The sequence below is a fragment of the Taudactylus pleione genome, unplaced genomic scaffold (genome assembly GCF_031769625.1).
Source record: "Taudactylus pleione unplaced genomic scaffold, aTauple2 ptg000179l, whole genome shotgun sequence".
Taxonomy (NCBI): Eukaryota; Metazoa; Chordata; class Amphibia; order Anura; family Myobatrachidae; genus Taudactylus; species Taudactylus pleione.
Genome location: NW_028284581.1, coordinates 32647997 through 32665781, shown reverse-complemented (window position 1 = coordinate 32665781; position 17785 = coordinate 32647997). Strand labels below are relative to the sequence as shown.

Sequence of the window (17785 nt, the reverse complement as noted above, 5' to 3'; positions counted from 1 at the left end):
TCTTTTTTTATCATGTGTCCTTGTGGTTCACCCTCTAGGATGTTCCCTTTTGGGTTTACATGGAAATGGACTATTATTAATTATTTATTTATTAGCAGTTATATATATAGTGCACATATATTACACAACACTTTACAGAGAATATGTCATTCACATTTGTCCCTGTCCCTATCCCAGTGGATCTTACAATCCATATTCCCTAACATATGTACACACAAACTAAGGTTACACTTTATATGAAATGCAAAATAACTTAGCAGTATGCTTATTTTTGTTTCGAGTATGGAGTACCTGGAGAAAAGCCATGGAAACAAAAATAGTTCCTTGGAATTGATCTAATAAACTCAGGGTTGTGAAGCAGTAATGCTCTCTACTATGCCAATCATGCTATTCACAAACTTAGTAAAACTTAGCAATACTTGTACTCTGCAGTGTGCATGTCCTAGGTAGAGTTAACTGATAAATAAAATGTTGTGGTTATTATTTGTGTGTACTGTATATACTGTATTGAAATGTATTAGTGGTAGCAACTCAGTATTATAATTTGTAAAGAAAAGTTATCTTTGCAGTAAAGTATGTACATTGTGCCTGATTCAGCATGAAATGCATGTGCAACCACATATGCAGACCGGCCGATTGCTACATACTGCGCATACATAAGCACTGCACTGTTCGTGCGTGGTGATCGCACTGTGATTATGGACACACTGTGGAATCCATCGCAGAGTGAGTGGCAGCCGTGAGTGTTTGGGGGTGGTGAGGGGGTGTGGTTGCATAAACACAGGCGTGCCTGTCTATTTGAACGCCGTTGCACGGGCATGCATAAATTAGCCACTGCAATTGCCTACACAGCTTGAGTACTCACTGCATGTGACAAGACTTGCAAATCCTGAGACAGGTCAGACCTGCTGTAATTTTGAGGGCCAATGTGCTCCGATGTTACCAATGTATACTCAGGACTGCAAGGTATTACAGACGTGAGACGGCAGAAGTGGGTGTGTCTATGCTGGCTGGGCATTGGCAGACATTAGCATATTTTTGCAGCTTCATTGCGTGCGTTTGCAGTTGTAATCTGTGCAGAATTAGGCCCATTGTGCGTAGTGATACCAATCCCAGGACCCAGATTCCAGGATTCCAGATATTTTATTCAGGATTATAATTATAAATTACTGAATATTTTGGGATTCAAAACACACTGTGGATTGGGCTGAGGGGCAGTGGGATGATACTTTCCTTCTCAGTTCCAGATACATTGTCTGGTCCTCCCACGTTCTCCCAGCTGCTCATGCAATAGATGTAATCCCATGAAGAAGATGCTCTCAGTCCCTGAGAGGCTGGGATTTGTGCTGTACAGTTACATCATCACTGCATGGCATGCTTCCTAACAATCAGTGAATGAGAGCAGCCACATCACAGGACTTCTGCTTTTCTACTGCAGCTTTGCCTTAGAGAGGACCAGACAATGCTCCTACTGATGGGAGAAACCTCTTCTTGCAGAGGAGATAACAGGTGCCTAATATCACTCCACCTATCTATTTTAAAAAAAATCATATTTTGCTACTTCCACCACTCTGCTACTTCCACAATCTACTAATTGTTTGTGCCAATAAATTTGTCTTTTAGGTTTTTATAGAGATGAGCAAATATGTAAAAAATTAACATTTTGGTCATACCTGCCTATTTCTTCTTCTCCCATCTGAAAGGGAAGATGCAGATAGCTAATATAGGGGGTGAGGAAATGATAATGCAATATGTTTAGTATTTCATCAACACCCCCATTCCCCCATTTCAATGTTGTTTTGAGGATTTCTAAAATTTTGGAGTCTCCAGTAGATTCTAGGAGTGTAGGCAAGTATTATTTTGGTGAAAGACAAAGTTTAAACTCTGTACCTTTCCTTACCAAGAAGAGCTTATTGTCTTTTTCAAGCAAAAAGTAGGAAATAGAGAGGGGGATGGCTGTGTAGGGGGAGAGAGAAGGAAAGAGAGAAAGAGAGGGAGACCACCAACAATAGAAAACATATTGTCTTCATGTATATAAAGAGGTATTAATAATATTCACAAGCATGGACATCAGTATGGAAGGTGCAAGGGGTGCAGCTGCTATGGGGCCAAGAGCTGAGGAGGGCCCATCTTCCTTGTTAAAGAATACAAACATTATGTACATTTTTCACCAATGGGTGGTGTCACGAACCTCCGGCCAATCTCTCCAGATACGCCAATCTGAGAATCGCCATCCGTGACTTTTACAAGTTAAATCAGCACGTGTGGTTAAATAAACCTGATAGCTGCCACCAGCAAAGGGAACTTTAATATTAATACAGGGTAAGCCTTTGCTCTTACCTGCCAAACAATTATGCACGCTTAGTAAAAATAGGTAACATGGGCCAGATGAGGCCTTCGGTCATAAAAACACAGGGACTGATTCAGACCCGATCGCGAGCGGGTCGATGTTGCCCAAGTGTGCATGCGCACAACGGAGGTGGCTCCATCGTGAGACCCGAATGACGATGACCAAGCCGTCATTATGGGTCTCACAACAAAGGGGGTCTGCTGTCGATGGTGATTGACAGCACACCTCCTTTGGTGGGTGTGCCGGGGTCGTGGCTGCCCAGATGGAGGCGTTCCTATGGGAACACCTACCGTCTGGGGCCGGCCCCACTGACATCACTAGTGATGTCAGTGGGAGTGCTTTTGGCTATGATAGAGCCAAAAGCACTCCAGGGCTTGTGGCAACGAGACCCTACCGCAAGTGTCTCGTTGCAAGCCCGATGGTCGCGATGGTCTTGACCATCGCGACCATCATTTGGCCGCTCACTATAGCTGTGGGTGGTCACCCACAGCTATGTGAGTAGCCAGGAGGCCACTCCAAAAAGTAAGAGGGACAACCCTGATTCAGAGCGAGTGCTCTGTCAAAGCGTCCGGCTCTGAATCAGGCCACAGTTCCAGAACTAGAATTAATGTTTTCATTCAAGAAAATCTTCAAAGCTTAGTTACAAAGAGTTACACTATTATAATAATATTAAATAAAAGGTTGCACACAAGCTAATTACAATTTCAGAAATAAAATAAAAGGGAATAAATAAACACCATTGGCTTAAGTGATTTGGGGAACAAGGCAGTCCCTAGTGATGAACTTTGATTCAATCTATACCTCACGATAGCCCCTCAGAAAAGAACAACAAACTATAGGTGAATCACATATTTATATCTGCCTTTCAGGCACACCCCGACCCCCCTCCCTAAGGTGAGTTTAACCCTTGGCAGCTCAGAGAGGGTTGTATAGCTGGCTGGATCTAAGGTGTCTCTCTGTCATTTGGAAAGGATTATTTTAATTACCTCTTAGCCCTTTCTGAAGTTTGAGAAGTGAGCTTAGGTCAATAAATGTGCACACAGCTAAAGTGATAAAACATACACCTCTGGAGCCTGACTATAACACAGGGTTTCCTGGTCACCAGAGCAGGGGTTAGCTCACTGCTCACTCACTAACTTGTTTGAAGCTCATAGGTCAGATGAGGGATCCGACACCTTGCTGGTCGGTCTGTCTCTTGTTGGCCTGTAAGCCTGCTTCAAGTGAGGAAACCACAGACATTAACAACTTGTACCCTGAGCATAGGGCCATAAGTAAACACTAGCCAGTCAATTAACTCTCAGTTGTACAATTTGAAAAGCATTTCTCCTACAGAGAATAGATATATTGTACATACAATGTAAACAGTACCATTGGCTGTGCAGGAACAGAGAACTTATTTAACCTCTCGTTCAACCTATGTTCAAAGGCTTGTCATTTTCTACACACAGATAACATTCCATACCAATTTAAAGAGAAAAAAAGAAACAACAAGTTACATGTTTATACAATTTGCATTCGGCGCAGTTATGCCCATGCGGATGCAAAATCCATTTTTTCAGAACAGGTGGTTCGTAAGGGCCCATGAAAATTTTTGCTATGGGGCCTTCAAATACCTAGTTATGCCCCTGTTCACAAGTATATATGTAAAAGCTATTGTCCCTTGGTTGAGCTTGTTTCCATGTAGCTAAATTTCTATGTCATCCATTTCTGCAAATATAATTCATTGGGATGACTGACAGAAAGTCTGCTGTGTTTAGAAAAAATATCTTCTCCGCAAAATAGTATTTCAAGTGTCTTCAGTTCTTTTAATTTTTAACGCCTTTATTCATATATTTTTGTTTATTAAAATTAGTGCTGTTAAATAAAACAACCTGTATTTTATACTGTAGACCTTTAAGACCCCAATCATTTTAACATGTCTTACTAGTGTTAGTAGGGATGACATGATGAAACAGAACATTGATTGTTCTTGTCCAAATATAATAAATATTTTACCCCTCTGAAAGTGCTTAATGACAATAATATTTGTGACAAAAAGGAATTATTTCATATGATTTGTGTAGCAAAATTTGTTATGGTGCTATGGGTAAGGGGGAGGGGGAGTTAATGAAATGTGAAACCTTGGGTTTAATATTTGAATTCTGATTAACTTCTAACATTTCCAACAGTTTATCCAGCTCTACATCTGTAAAATGTTTCATGGTGATGAATCACAAGCATTATATAGAAGAATCACTAAACGTACTGAATCTTTTTTGGGGAATTGCTGTTAAGTAAAATAATAAGAAGACATAATAGAGGTTATTTATATTATTCAATTTTGACATGAATCAATGAACAGTAGCATCACTAGATACAGGTAAACTGTAAAAAAATAATTAGGTACTATGTGCTGATGGTGGCATCTATTACTATAGTCAAGGTTTAACTGAGGGTTCCATTAAACACCTTTTCATGTCCCAGTGCTTTCCTCTGTAATGAAAAAGTCTTAGCTGAGCAATACTTGACATGTGAAAGCTTTTAATTTATTTATTTGTGATTCTTAAGGGAGTCTCTGTAGTCAATTTTAATATAGAAAAAAGCATTACTGCTGCATTTGGATTATCATGTTAACTAGGTCAAGTCATTGTAAATACTAAAATATTGTCTTCCTGCACCTCACCATAAATATCAGAAGCATAACAAAAAAAGCATAATTAAACATAAATAAATATATTTATAAATAGCAAAAATGTAAAGGAGGGTCCACCTTTTCCCATAATCTCTTGCATAGCATAATACAATAAAGTGGCAACAGTAATGGGATAGCTTGATGTAAAGGTAATGTTAGGTGGCATCACCATACTGTGACATCTTGGAAAATCCCAGACTTGCATCAATTGTAATCTGACATCTCATGAGTCAGTTTTAACATTAGTTTAGCTGTTCATAGCAAAGCAACATGAATAATCAGAGTTCGAATGGGGCATGATAGTGGGTGCCTGATGGATGGGACATTCCATTTACAAAGTTGTGCAGACATTCAACAGTCCGCAATCTACATTGTCATGTGTGTACCAGGAATACCTCATGGATGGCATTACCACTCACCGTAAACAGCACAATGGCAGACCACGGGTGCTTAATGATCACAACCAGCGTAGTGTCGCAAGAATTATCTGTGGTAACAGGCAAGCAAAACTTCACAAATCACATCTATATTCAATGCAGGAAGTACCAGACACATATCCAGTAGGTCAGTGCAGCATTCTTTAGCTTCCATGGGATATGGTAGCAGAAAAGCCACCAGAATGCCCCTGTTAACCTTATGACACTACACACAACACCTTACATGGTGCTGATGGTAGGGTTGGGGTTTGGCACAGACCCCATGATGCCATGGACCCCAGTTATCAACAATCCACCGTGCAGGCTGGTGGTGGTTCCATAATGGTGTGGGGTGTGTTCATATGGCATGGGTTAGGTCCACTTGAACACCTCATTTGTTTCCCAGAATTGGTTCAAGGAGCATTCTAGAAAGTTCAGAAGAATAATGTAGCCAACATGTTCATCCCAAATGAACCCAATTGAGCATTTATGGGATGTGGTGCAGCGGTCCATTTGCACTCAAGAGTATGCACCTACAGTCAAACATCAAGGAGCTGTGAGAAGCTATCCAGATGGCATGGGTTAAAATCTCCCCAAAGATCTTCCATCCAGTTGTGGAATTGATGCCCCTTGAGTTGCTGCACTTCACTTGGCTAGTGAGGGCCTACACAATACTAGGCATCTATCCCATGAGTTTTGGAACTTCAGCATAATGACATGTAAAAATCTGTAACAGGCTGTATTGCTTCAATTTGAGTCTGCCAACCCTATCTTTAGCCCTCATTTCTTCCGTTTAAAAAATGTGGGCACACAGGTACATTTACCCATGGACAGTTATGGTCCACCAACAGGTGATTTTGCTTTGAGCTATGGTAAAAAGGAATTCACTTAAAATATTTATTCATGTACAATAAGAAATTTTCAATCTCCCTGCCCTGAGATCTGAAAGAAACATTCCAGGGGCATGGTGATATGATTTGTATCAATTAGCCCAACTTCTTACTGCATAGTACTGCAATTCATGGCTTTGTGTGGCAGTGGGTGGCATTATGGTGATATAATATGTCTCAAATAGCATCACCTAGCCACATTCCTGCTCACTTCTCGCTAGGAGACCTTCTCTTTCGGGATTCCAGGAGACCTCTTAAGTTGTTAGAAAATTACAGTATGATTTTAGGGAAACAGTAATAGAGTTGATTTTATATATTTATGTATTGTTTTCAGGATAATCATGATAAATACTGTAGATGGCTGTGCACAAGCATAGTAGACACATTTTCTGTTTTTCATTATTGCTATATTAGGCATTTAACATAATCTTACTTTTATCTACTGAATGTGTTTAGGTGGGTATTGAAACTTGTAGATGTAATAATAATAATAATAATAATAATAATAATAATAATTAATAATACAAAAATAATTTATAAAGCACCAATAGACATGTTACTTGCAGACTAAAATGTTTTTCACCATTTGTAATTTTTACTAGCAACACAGAAATACTGAGTTGGTTTATAGGCAGGACACTTCTACATATGGCAATCAATTCTCTTTTTTATCATTAATTTAAAAGTATTTATTTTTATATAATGAACCCACAATTCTAATATCAACCAGGTTGTAGTACTCACTAAAACACAGTTAACATACACTGTAACATTTGCGTTATGTGGAAAATGTTTTTTTTTGTGTACTGTTTCAATTATGGTCTGGTGATCTCTATACAGTAATTACTAAGAGGACACAACATTTGAAAGAGGAGACATGTGTTTGCAGGCCAGCATTGGGGGCACAATATACTCTTCCCCATCTATGGAAAACTATTTTTTCCATACCATTAGATAATAGTTTTCGATGATCACAGGGGATCACTGAAAATAGCTGCATATGACAAGTAGGACTCTGCAGTTTTAAGGTATATGTGGATGATGAGACCACTTGTCCTCCTGTAATGAAGGGGTTAAATGGCTGATAGGAGGATAAACCATATCACCAGTTAGGCTACTAAAAAGTATTCATGATATAAAATAGATAGGAGTTCAACTGTTATTCATTTTAATTATATTTCAACCTGTTCTGGATTTGTGCCCTAAGAAGAAGAAACATAAATCATGACAATTAATTACAATTTCAGTTAGACTTACTTCTGACAATTTTTTTTAAAGATTTCATTCGTTAACTTTTTTACCTGATTTTATTTCAATAGAAAACTGGGGTTGTCCCTGTAGAATGCTGTAAACCAGTCTGGCATTATTCCCTTGTGTTGGATCATCCATGTCTATAGCTGTTACTTGTATAACAAATGTCCCTAAAATGGTGAAAAAAATATTTTGCCTAAATGCATTTTTTAAATCAAAATGTTTAATTATGGTACACAATTCACAAACACACACATATATACAATGACTGTTTCTTCAATAAGGTAAATGGGTGACTTTGAGACAATAAACACACACCAACATTGGCACCTAATAAGACACTGTGGAGCTCATTCAGACCCGGAGGCTAAGCTGCACTCTCCTGCAGCCAAAAGGGGCCGGTTATGCAAATGCTGTGATCACACTATCTGGTGGAAGGACACCCTCTCTGCCTTAGTGAGCGACGGCAGAGTGAACGCAATTACAGTATAAAGACGTCCATCTTTCTCTTTTAGCACACGTCATCTCCAGGAAGTGTGTGATTACTTGGATACATCAGGAGCCATTGTAGCTGCATGCAGTGCTTGAGCAAGCACTGCGATCAGTGCTGTCTAAAATACTCTAAAATGTGAGAGTTTAGTAGTAAACTCTCAGACTTTTTAAACTTGGCCAATGTAAACTCGCATGTTTTTAGACTACAAAAACTCAATGTAAACGCTCATCCAGATGTTTTCCCATTTTGAAAATAAAACACAAATACTGTAAGAATTTACTGCTAAACTCTCACATTTTCTAAACTCTCATCCTATTACATTTGGCCCATAGTGTTAGAAAACCTGTGGTTTGATTAGGTTAGGAAATCTTCTCCTAAGAGTTCTGTATGTGTTTGTTTCCTATATATCTTGCTATCAAAGGCTCTAAAGCTCATTTAGAAATATCTAAAAAGGCTGATAATCAGTACATTTCTTATTTTGTGTTATGACAGATTGGAGCATTCATGGCTTAATGTAGGCTAGGTAAATAATTGGACATCATATTGCATCTGAAGTGTGCAAAAAACAGATTTTTGGTGTGTGGTATGGGATACTTAAATGATAGTCAAGTAGTGGATAAAGTGCATACTTCCAGATAAGCAATTGGTTGCAGAGTCTCATAACTTGACTCTTTTTAGTAGATGCTTAGAAATGTCCTATACTTTAGTTTGAATTACTTCTTTATTTATCATTAATACACTTGATGCATAAGTACATTTATAAATGAACACATATTTACTAAAGTCCGGGCTTACAAAAGTGGAGGTGTTGCCCATAGCAACTATCAGATTCTAGTTATCATTATCTACTTATTAAGTGTATGAGTTTGCGACTAGATACAGTATGCAACTTGCAAACTTGACACTCCCATAACACACTCATCAGATCATGCATCTCCATGTGCCTAAATAGTCACTTCCCAGTCGCCATCAGGGGATACCCAAAACATTTCCATTACATTTCTGATACTGTGCATCTCAATCGCTACTGCACCTCTGTGCGAACTCACCATGGGACGCATGCACTGTGCGGCTTTTTAGTAACTTAGAGGCAGTTAAAAAAACATTGACAATATCGTCATTGCATGTGACTCAAAATCAGTCCTCTAGTGAGATGCTTGATCAATAATAATAAATAATACAAATTACTATAATGTGAATCACTAATACCTATAGATTGTAAGTTTGCAAGCAAGGCCCTTTTACCTCTCTGTCTAACAGTTATTAACTAGTTTTGTTCTATTAATGGTGTTTTCAAGTGTAAAGTGCAATATAATATGCTGAACCTCCCAAATCAAATGCACTGGCTAATATCGATGACAAATCTCTTACTTTATATTTCAAGTACAAGATTGATAAGATCTGACATGAAATGTATCCTTTTCCTTAGCCAGGAACCTGCACAAATCCTTCCCTGTCCCCTCTGTCAACTTCTTTTTATTTCATCCCACCAGTTGAAGTATTTACTTATCTTATTCTTTCTACTCTGCTATCTCTCCTTTACCCTCAAAAATCAGGCAATTCCTGTCTTCTGTACTGATCCCAAACAGAACTAAAATGTATAATCTCTCTCTATACTGATGTATCTCCCTCAATATTCAAGCAAGCAATGATAACTTCTTTATAGAAAAAACAATTCTCGCCCAAACTCTTTCTTTCTAATTACCATCCCATCTGTCAATTATATCCAAGCTGCTTGAAAGACTTGCCTACATCTACCTCAAACACTTTCTTGCCTCACAAAACCATTTGGATCCAAATCAGTTTGATTTCCCAACACTGAAAATAAACTGTGCTGAACAAGGAGTAGAATGATTTGATCACTGCAAAATCTAAAGATCATTACTCATTTCTGATTCTGCTAAATCTATCTGCTGCTTTTCACACTGTTGACCAATCTCTTATCATACAATTGCTTCAGGATATTTGCCCTGATTCAGACTCACTCGCTCGCTGGCCGCTCACTGGGTCTGTGGGCGATTTTTTTTTCTCTGGCCACTCGCAAAGCTGTGGGAGACCACTCATAGCTTGTGCGAGTGGCCAGGAGAATATAGCGATAATCGCAACCATTGGCCTTGTGAGGAGACCCTACGGAAGGATCTAGGCTGCCGCAAGGCCGAGTGGACTCCCTGCTCAAATAGAGCAGGAAGTCCACTACTGACATCAGTAGTGATGTCAGTTAGACCTCCCAACAAACGTCAGGCATTCCTAAGGGAATGCCAGCGTTTGTACAGCCACCTCCCCTACCCACCCACAAAACAGGGCGAGCTGTCACTCATGATCAACAGCCACCCCATCTTGTTGCGAGCCCCATTGCAACTGAACTTCAGTCGATCAGTGGTGCTCATGTACGTGCATGCTGGATGTGGTGCAATCACACTTGCGAGTGCACAGAGCTTGCGAGCAACTCTGAATGAGCTCCATTGTCTTATCCTGGTTTTCTTCTTTCTTATCTAATCACTGTTTCATTGTATGCTTTTGTGAAACCAACTCTGCCCTGCTTCCTTTATCAGTTGGAGTACAAGAGGACACATTCTTAGGTTCTCTGTGCCACAGTGTACCGGACACCGGTTGTCACTTACTGGGTCTAGCAGCACTAGCTTTCAGACAGGCAGCGGTTGGGGAGATCCCGGCGCCCGCTGCCGCTGATGTCCCCCCTGGCTGCTGTCATGTTCTCCAGTGAGCAGCAAGCAGGGAGATCCCGGTGTCTGCTGCTGCTGGCTTCTACAGTGGAATGTGTGCAGATGGCCGCAGCTCCCCTAGGAGCACGTGCGCCGTACTGCAAGTAGAGTTAAAGTTGAACCCCGACCTATATAAGGAAGTTTCTGGGAGCACTTCAGTGCCAGAGTATAGGCACCATTACCATACTCCAGCGTTCCTGTGCATATCCTGATTATTGGTTCTGACCTCGGCTATTCCCTTTGACCCGATTATGCCTGCTCCCTGGTACCACCTCATCTGTTTGTTCTGACCTTGGCTGTTCCCTGTGACCCATTTACACCTGCTCCCTGGTACCGTCTCATCTGATTGGTTCTGATCTCAGCTATTCCCTGTGACCCATTTATGCCTGCTCTCTGATACTGTCTTGTCTGTTTGGTTCTGACCCGGCTTGTTGACTACACTAAAGTTCTTTGCACTTCAAATAGTACACCAGCACCTGTATAGGGAAACCTAATCTGAGGGCTGTGACCTGTGTGTCAGACGCAGCCGAGTCCATACCTTCTTGTGAGGGTCCCTGGTAAATACCTCCGGCACATTAGACCGCACCTCAGGAATAGGTCTAGCCAATTCCCTGAATATGGGTTGCATCCACTATCCATCCAAGAGTTTGTGAAAGAATACTCTGGCCTAAAACATGGATGCTGATGGTAATCCGTCACCACGAGACCTGCTCAAGAACTTACTTGCTAGAGTCGAGAAGCAAGAACAGGATCAAGCTCATATTATGCAGTGTCTGCAGACCTTAATGTAACAAGTCAGTACCACTCAGCCAGCACCAGTACAATCAGTTCCACCTCCTATGGTGACTGTACAAGCTGCAAGTGCTTCTGCACCATTACACATTTTGAATCCAAAGAAGTATGATGGGGACTCAAAAGACTGTTGAGGATTCCTGTACCAGTGCTCAATTCAATTTGAGGTCCAAGCAGCAAATTTTCCATCAGAAAGGACGTAGGTGGCTTACGTAATCTCGTTGCTGTCCGGTATGGCTTTGGCTTCTCCACTATGGGAGAGGAATGGTCCTCTAGTTAACAATAGCACAAAATTCCTGAAGGTTTTCCGAAGGGTAATCGATTAGCCTGGTCAAGTATGCTCTGCAGGATCGGTTATTCTACAGCTAAGACAATGCAATCAATCCGCAGGACAGTATACTGTACAGTTCCGAACCCTTGCTTCAGAATTGGGATGGAACAACGAAGCCTTAGTTGCTGCATTTATTCAGGGTCTGTCCAATGAGATCAAAGATGTACTTGCATCAAGATAATTGCCAACTCCTTTGGATGACATGATCTCCCTGTGTATCTGGGTGGATACATTTTACGGCACCAGTGGAACCTCTAGAAGAGCCCAGGCAGGTTGGAAAATCTTGCCTTACTGTCACAGAGGGAGAAAGGAGGCTTAAAAACAGACATATACTGTGGTGAACAAGGTCATCTTGTCTCCGGCTGTCCAAAAACATCTGGGAAATGGGAAGGCCTAGTTGATTGAGGGGTGGTAAGATTAGGTACATTTCAATACACCCCAAAAAATCATGTAGTTCTTCAGTTATTCATTGATGTGACTCTGGTCCTGGGAAAGTCCTCTGAAGTCATGAGGGCTCTCCTGGACTCAGGTGCCGATTGCAACTTCATTACCGCTGAGAAAGTTCAAAAGTTAGGAATTCCAATTATGCCACTTCAAACACCCCTCAGTGTCATCAGGGTGGATGGAAATAAATTTTCTACAGCGACCATCCACACTCGGATGTCAGAGATTATCATGCAAGTAGGGGCTCTCCATCAGGAATCGATAGCATTCTATATACTTCAATCAGCCAAGAGCCCTAAGATCCAGGTCTTCCTTGGCTCCGCAAGCATTCTCCTGTGCTAGATTGGGAAGAACCTCAAATTCTGTCGTCGGGTCCTCGATGCCATGGTTCCTGTTTGTCCTCTGTCAAACCACTTCAGTGAGTCATTCGGAGTTCAGCCATTTCTCCGTAAGTTCAGCTTCCAGCTTCATACTGGTCCTTATGAGATGTCTTCAGTAAGAAAGTCGCTGAGACACTTCCTGCCTATAGGGACTGGGATTGTACTATTGACCTATTACCTGGGAAAGAGTCACCTCATGGGAGAGTTTTCCCTCTTTCACTTCCTGAGTTCCAAACAGTGTCTGAGAATATTCAGGAGAATCTGGATTGCGGGTTCATCAGGGAGTCCAAATCACCCATGGGTGCCAGTCTATTCTTTGTCAAGAAGAAGGATGGAGGTCTAAGACCATGCATAGATTACTGGGGCCAAAATGCTATTACCATCAAGGACCGGTTTCCATTACCTCTGATATCTAAACTTTTCGACCGAAATAAGGGAGCCAAGATTTTTACCACGCTAGATCTTCTCAGGGCCTATAATTTGATCAGGATTAGGCCTGGAGATGAGTGAAAGACAGCCTTCAATACTCGTGATGGTCACTTTGAGTATGTAGTCATGCCTTTTGGGTTAAGTAATGCTCCAGCTGTCTTTCAAAAATATATGAATCATATCCTCAGGGATTTTCTCTATAAATACGTTATGGAATATCTAGATGACATCCTGATTTTCTCAGAGGACATAGCAAGTAATCGCCTGCATGTATGTGAAGTGCTGAAATGACTTCGGGCCAACCACCTGTTTTGTAACCGTGAAAAATGTTCCTTCGAGAAAAAAGAGCTAATGTTTCTGGGATATATTATTTCTGTTTCCTGTTTTCAGATGGATCTGGAAAAACTAGCTGCCATTACTAAATGGCCTTGTCCTGTTGGGATAAAAGCAATACACCGCTTCCTGGGATTCTGCAATTTCTATCGCCAGTTCATCAAGAACTACTCGCTCCAATCACTGTGCTCACCAAAAAATGACAAAATACCCAGAGACGGTCTCCCGCAGCTGAAGAGGCCTTTGTTCTTTTAAAACAGTACTTTATGTCAGCTCCTATTCTAAGACAACCTGACCATGATCTGCCTTTCTTCTTGGAGGTGGATGCCTCCACAGTTGGAGTTGGAGCTGTACTGTCATAGTAGGATGAGTGGGGCAAGTGGTACGCCTGTGGGATTTTTCCTGAAAGTTTTCTCCTCCAGAGAAGAATTATGCAGTTGGGGATAAGGAGTTACTAGCTATCAAGCTGGCATTGCAAGAGTGGAGATATCTGCTGGAGGGGGCAAAATTTCCGGTGACAGTCTACACAGATCACAAGAACCTCACTTATATCAAAACTGCTCATTGCCTGAATTATCGCCAGTCAAGGTGGTTGCTGTTATTTGACTGCTTTAATCTGGTAATTACCTATTGTCCAGGTTGCAAGAATGTAAAAGCTGATGCCCTGCCTCGAGCATTTAATTCTGCCCAGGAAGATGAAGTAAAGGAAGACAAACCAATTTTAAACCCTGGGTGCTTTGTTGCAATTACTATGGTCAAGATCCCACAAGGGAAAACATTTGTAGCACCAGAACTCCGATCTAAGTTACTCCAGTGGGCTCATTCTTCATGTTTTTCAGGTCATGCAGTCGTGGGGAAGACTTTGGAACTGATCCTTAAGAGTTATTGGTGGCCGACTGTATGTCATGATGTCAAGGACTTTGTGGCAGCCTGTACCATTTGTGCTCAGAAAAAGGTGCCTCCCCAACTCCCTTTCGGGGTCATTATGTCCACTTTCAGTACCTGATCATCCTTGGTCCCATATATCCATAGACTTTATAACAGAACTAACCTCCTGCCAGGAGTTCAATACAATCTGGGTGGTGGTGGACAGGTTCTCCAAGGTCGCTCACTTTGTCCCATTAAAAGGGTTACCGTCGGCTCCAAGGTAGGCTGAGGCATTTATAAAGGAAATCTTCAAACTATATGGGTTTCCCAAAAACATTGTTTCAGACCATGGGGTACAATTTACTTCCAGCTTCTGGAGGGCATTATGTAAATGCTTTAATATCAACTTGAGTTTTTCTACTGCATACCATCCTCAGGGTAATGGTCAAACGGAGAGCATAAATCAAGATTTAGAGAAATTTATTCAGATATATGTGTCAGCTAATCAAGACAATTGGGTTTCCTTGTTGCCATGGGCTGAATTTACTCACAATAATTTGTACCATGAGTCATCGGGGTACTCTCCATTCTTCATTCAATATGGGCTACAAGAAGTATCTGTTCTTCAGCCAGTATCTCTCCCAGCTGTTTGTGGCACAGCAGGTCAGTTCTTCAGGATTTGGAGGGAGGAAAAAATAATTTGTGTAAAGCCTCTTCCAGGTATAAGCAGGTGGCAGACAAGAAAAGGAAAATTAGTCCTGTACTGAACCCCAGTGTTAAAGTCTGGTTATCCACTAAGCACTTACGATTAAAGGTTCCCACCATGAAGTTTGCTCCCAGATTCTTTGGTCCCTTCCAGATTCTTCAGGTCATCAATCCAGTGGCTGTTCACTTAAAACTTCCTGGTACTCTTAGGGTCCCCAAAGTGTTCCATACCTCTCTTCTGAAACCATTGGTGCTATCAATATTTGAGACAGTGCAACCCTCCAACTGCAATTACAGTGAATCACCAAGAGGAGAACAAAATCAAATAGATTTTAGATTCCAGAATGTCCCGATTTGCAGTTCAATTCCTGGTAGATTGGAAGGGATATGGGCTGGAAGAATGTTGTTGGAATAAGACTGCGGATATTCATTCACCTCAACTCCTTCAAAAGTTCCATCAGAAATTCTCTAACAAGCCATTTATGAGGTAATGTCACAGTGCGCCGCACACTGGTCACCACTTACCGGGTCCAGCAGCACTGGGTTCCTGACTGCCGCTGACGTCCTCCCTGGCTGCTATCAGGTTCTCTGGCAAGCAGCAACCAGGGAGATCCTTGTGTCTGCTGCCACTGGCTTCTACTGTGGAATGTGTGTAGATGGCTGCAGCTCCCCTAGGGGTGCGTGCTCCATACTGAAAGTAGAGTTACCCTAACCTATAAAAGGATGTTTCTGGGAGCACTTCAGTGCCGGAGTATAGGCTCCATTACCATACTCCAGTGTCCCTGTGCATATCCTGATTATTGGTTCTGACCTCGGCTATTCCCTGTGACCCGTTTACACCTGCTCCCTGGTACTACCTCATCTGTTTGGTTCTGACCTTGGCTATTCGCTGTGACCCATTTATGCCTGCTCCCTGCTACTGTCTCATCTGTTTGGTTCTGACCCGGCTTGTCGACTACGCTAAAGTTCTTTTCACTTCAACTAGTACACCAGCACCTGTATAGGGAAACTTAACCTTAGGGCTGTGGACTGTGTGTTGGATGCATCCAAGTCCATACCTTCTTGCGAGGGTCCCTGGTGAATACCACTGGCACATTAGACTCTGCGCTTCAGGAATAGGTCTAGCCAATTCCCTGAATACGGGTTGCGTCCACTATCTGTCCAAGAGTTTGTGACACTCTGCCTTTCTCTATCAAAACTACTTCTCTTGGAATTTGGTATATGGATTTCATCTGTATGCAGATAATACTCAAGTTTACCTATCCTCTCCAGGTCTCTTACCATCTGTGTTGGCCCACATTGCTAAAATGTATTTCTGCCATTTCATCTTGGATGTCATCTTCCCTTCTTAAAATCAATATTTCAAACACAGCCTTGATAATATTACTACCTGTCAATAACAGAACATATCCTGAAAACACACATATCTCACACAAGATACTGCAAAAACTTAACTTCATTTAGTAATTATCTTCTGCATTGATTATTGATTACTCCATACTGGCCTTCCCCTAAACAGATTTTCACTTCTATAATCTAATTTGAATATAGTGCCTAGACTGGTCATCCTTGCAAATTATTCCACTGCTCTGCTTTGTCAGTCCTTACATTAGCCGATTTTATTTTACCACATTTAATATAAAATACTTCTGCTTACATATTCTTAGGATTCTATTGTGTATTTTGATTGTGCAATAATGGGGTTCACCTTTGGGGCTGCTGTTTGTACTTGCTGATATTTCTCTATTGTGAAGTTAACCTGGATTCTTCTAAAAGATGCTAAGTATCTCAATCAGTCCAAATTATTTGTGGCTTTCCAAAATAACTATGTAATATTTCATTATAGTGACATTACTCAGGAGTACTCTGAAGATCTACTCAATAGATTGTTGCTGTGCAAATTAATGTGCTGTTCAGAAAATCCATTAATTTTTAGCAATTCTCTACTATGGCAAATATTTGTGCTATTTTATTCTGTACTGTGAAATATACAGTATTTGTGCTATTTGAAATCATATAATCAGTTCACCCAGAGTTGTTATTATTATTATTATTATTATTATTTATTACCAGTTATTATATAGCACACACATATTCCACAGTGCTTCACAGAGAATATTTGGCCATTCACATCAGACCCTGCCCTAGTGGAGCTTACAATCTATAGTTTGTATTTATGTTTTGCTTATTCTGCTTGCCTGCTATGAACTGAAACCTGAGTTGTTTTTTTCTTAGTTTACAGACTGCAAGGGATTCACATTATCCTGCCTTCACATCACAAATCAGTATTTGGTTTATGCACATAGTGAAATCATAACACATATAATATCATAAACTAAACTACACCAACTTACAACTCTTCACTTATCTCCCAACTCACCCCCTCTGATTACATGATCTGTGTTTCTCATTCATACTCATTACCATCTCCCATTCCTGATTCCATAGAGCGGATCAACCCAAAACTTATTTTGGGTTGATCCGCTCTGTAGAATACCCTGCATCACCCTCTTCTGTGGATTACCCTCCATCTTTCTTCTAGTCTCCAAATTGTCATACATTCCCTAAACATTTACCATTTCAAGCAAGATAATCAAATTACTAAACCACCCAGATAACCTCCATAAGCTATTCTGCCCAAGTACATCCCCTCTACACAGTACTCTTTCTACATACATTTCAATTACCCCATGGCAACATTTCTGTGTTAGTG

The 17785-nt window shown here is 40.9% G+C and overlaps 1 protein-coding gene across 4 annotated transcripts in view; it reads right to left on the bottom strand.

Annotated features, from left to right (window-relative positions):
• Positions 1 to 17785, bottom strand: part of LOC148519987 (cadherin-19-like) — a 146074-nt gene that overhangs the window by 69761 nt on the left and 58528 nt on the right. For 3 of the 4 annotated variants that reach the window (XM_088475992.1, XM_088475994.1, XM_088475993.1), the window contains exon 4: positions 7629 to 7748. The exons of the other annotated variant lie outside the window; for it this stretch is intronic. In XM_088475992.1, coding sequence (XP_088332118.1) covers positions 7629 to 7748 — 120 coding nt within the window. The remainder of the gene's footprint in view (positions 1 to 7628; positions 7749 to 17785) is intronic. 4 annotated transcript variants of the gene reach the window in all.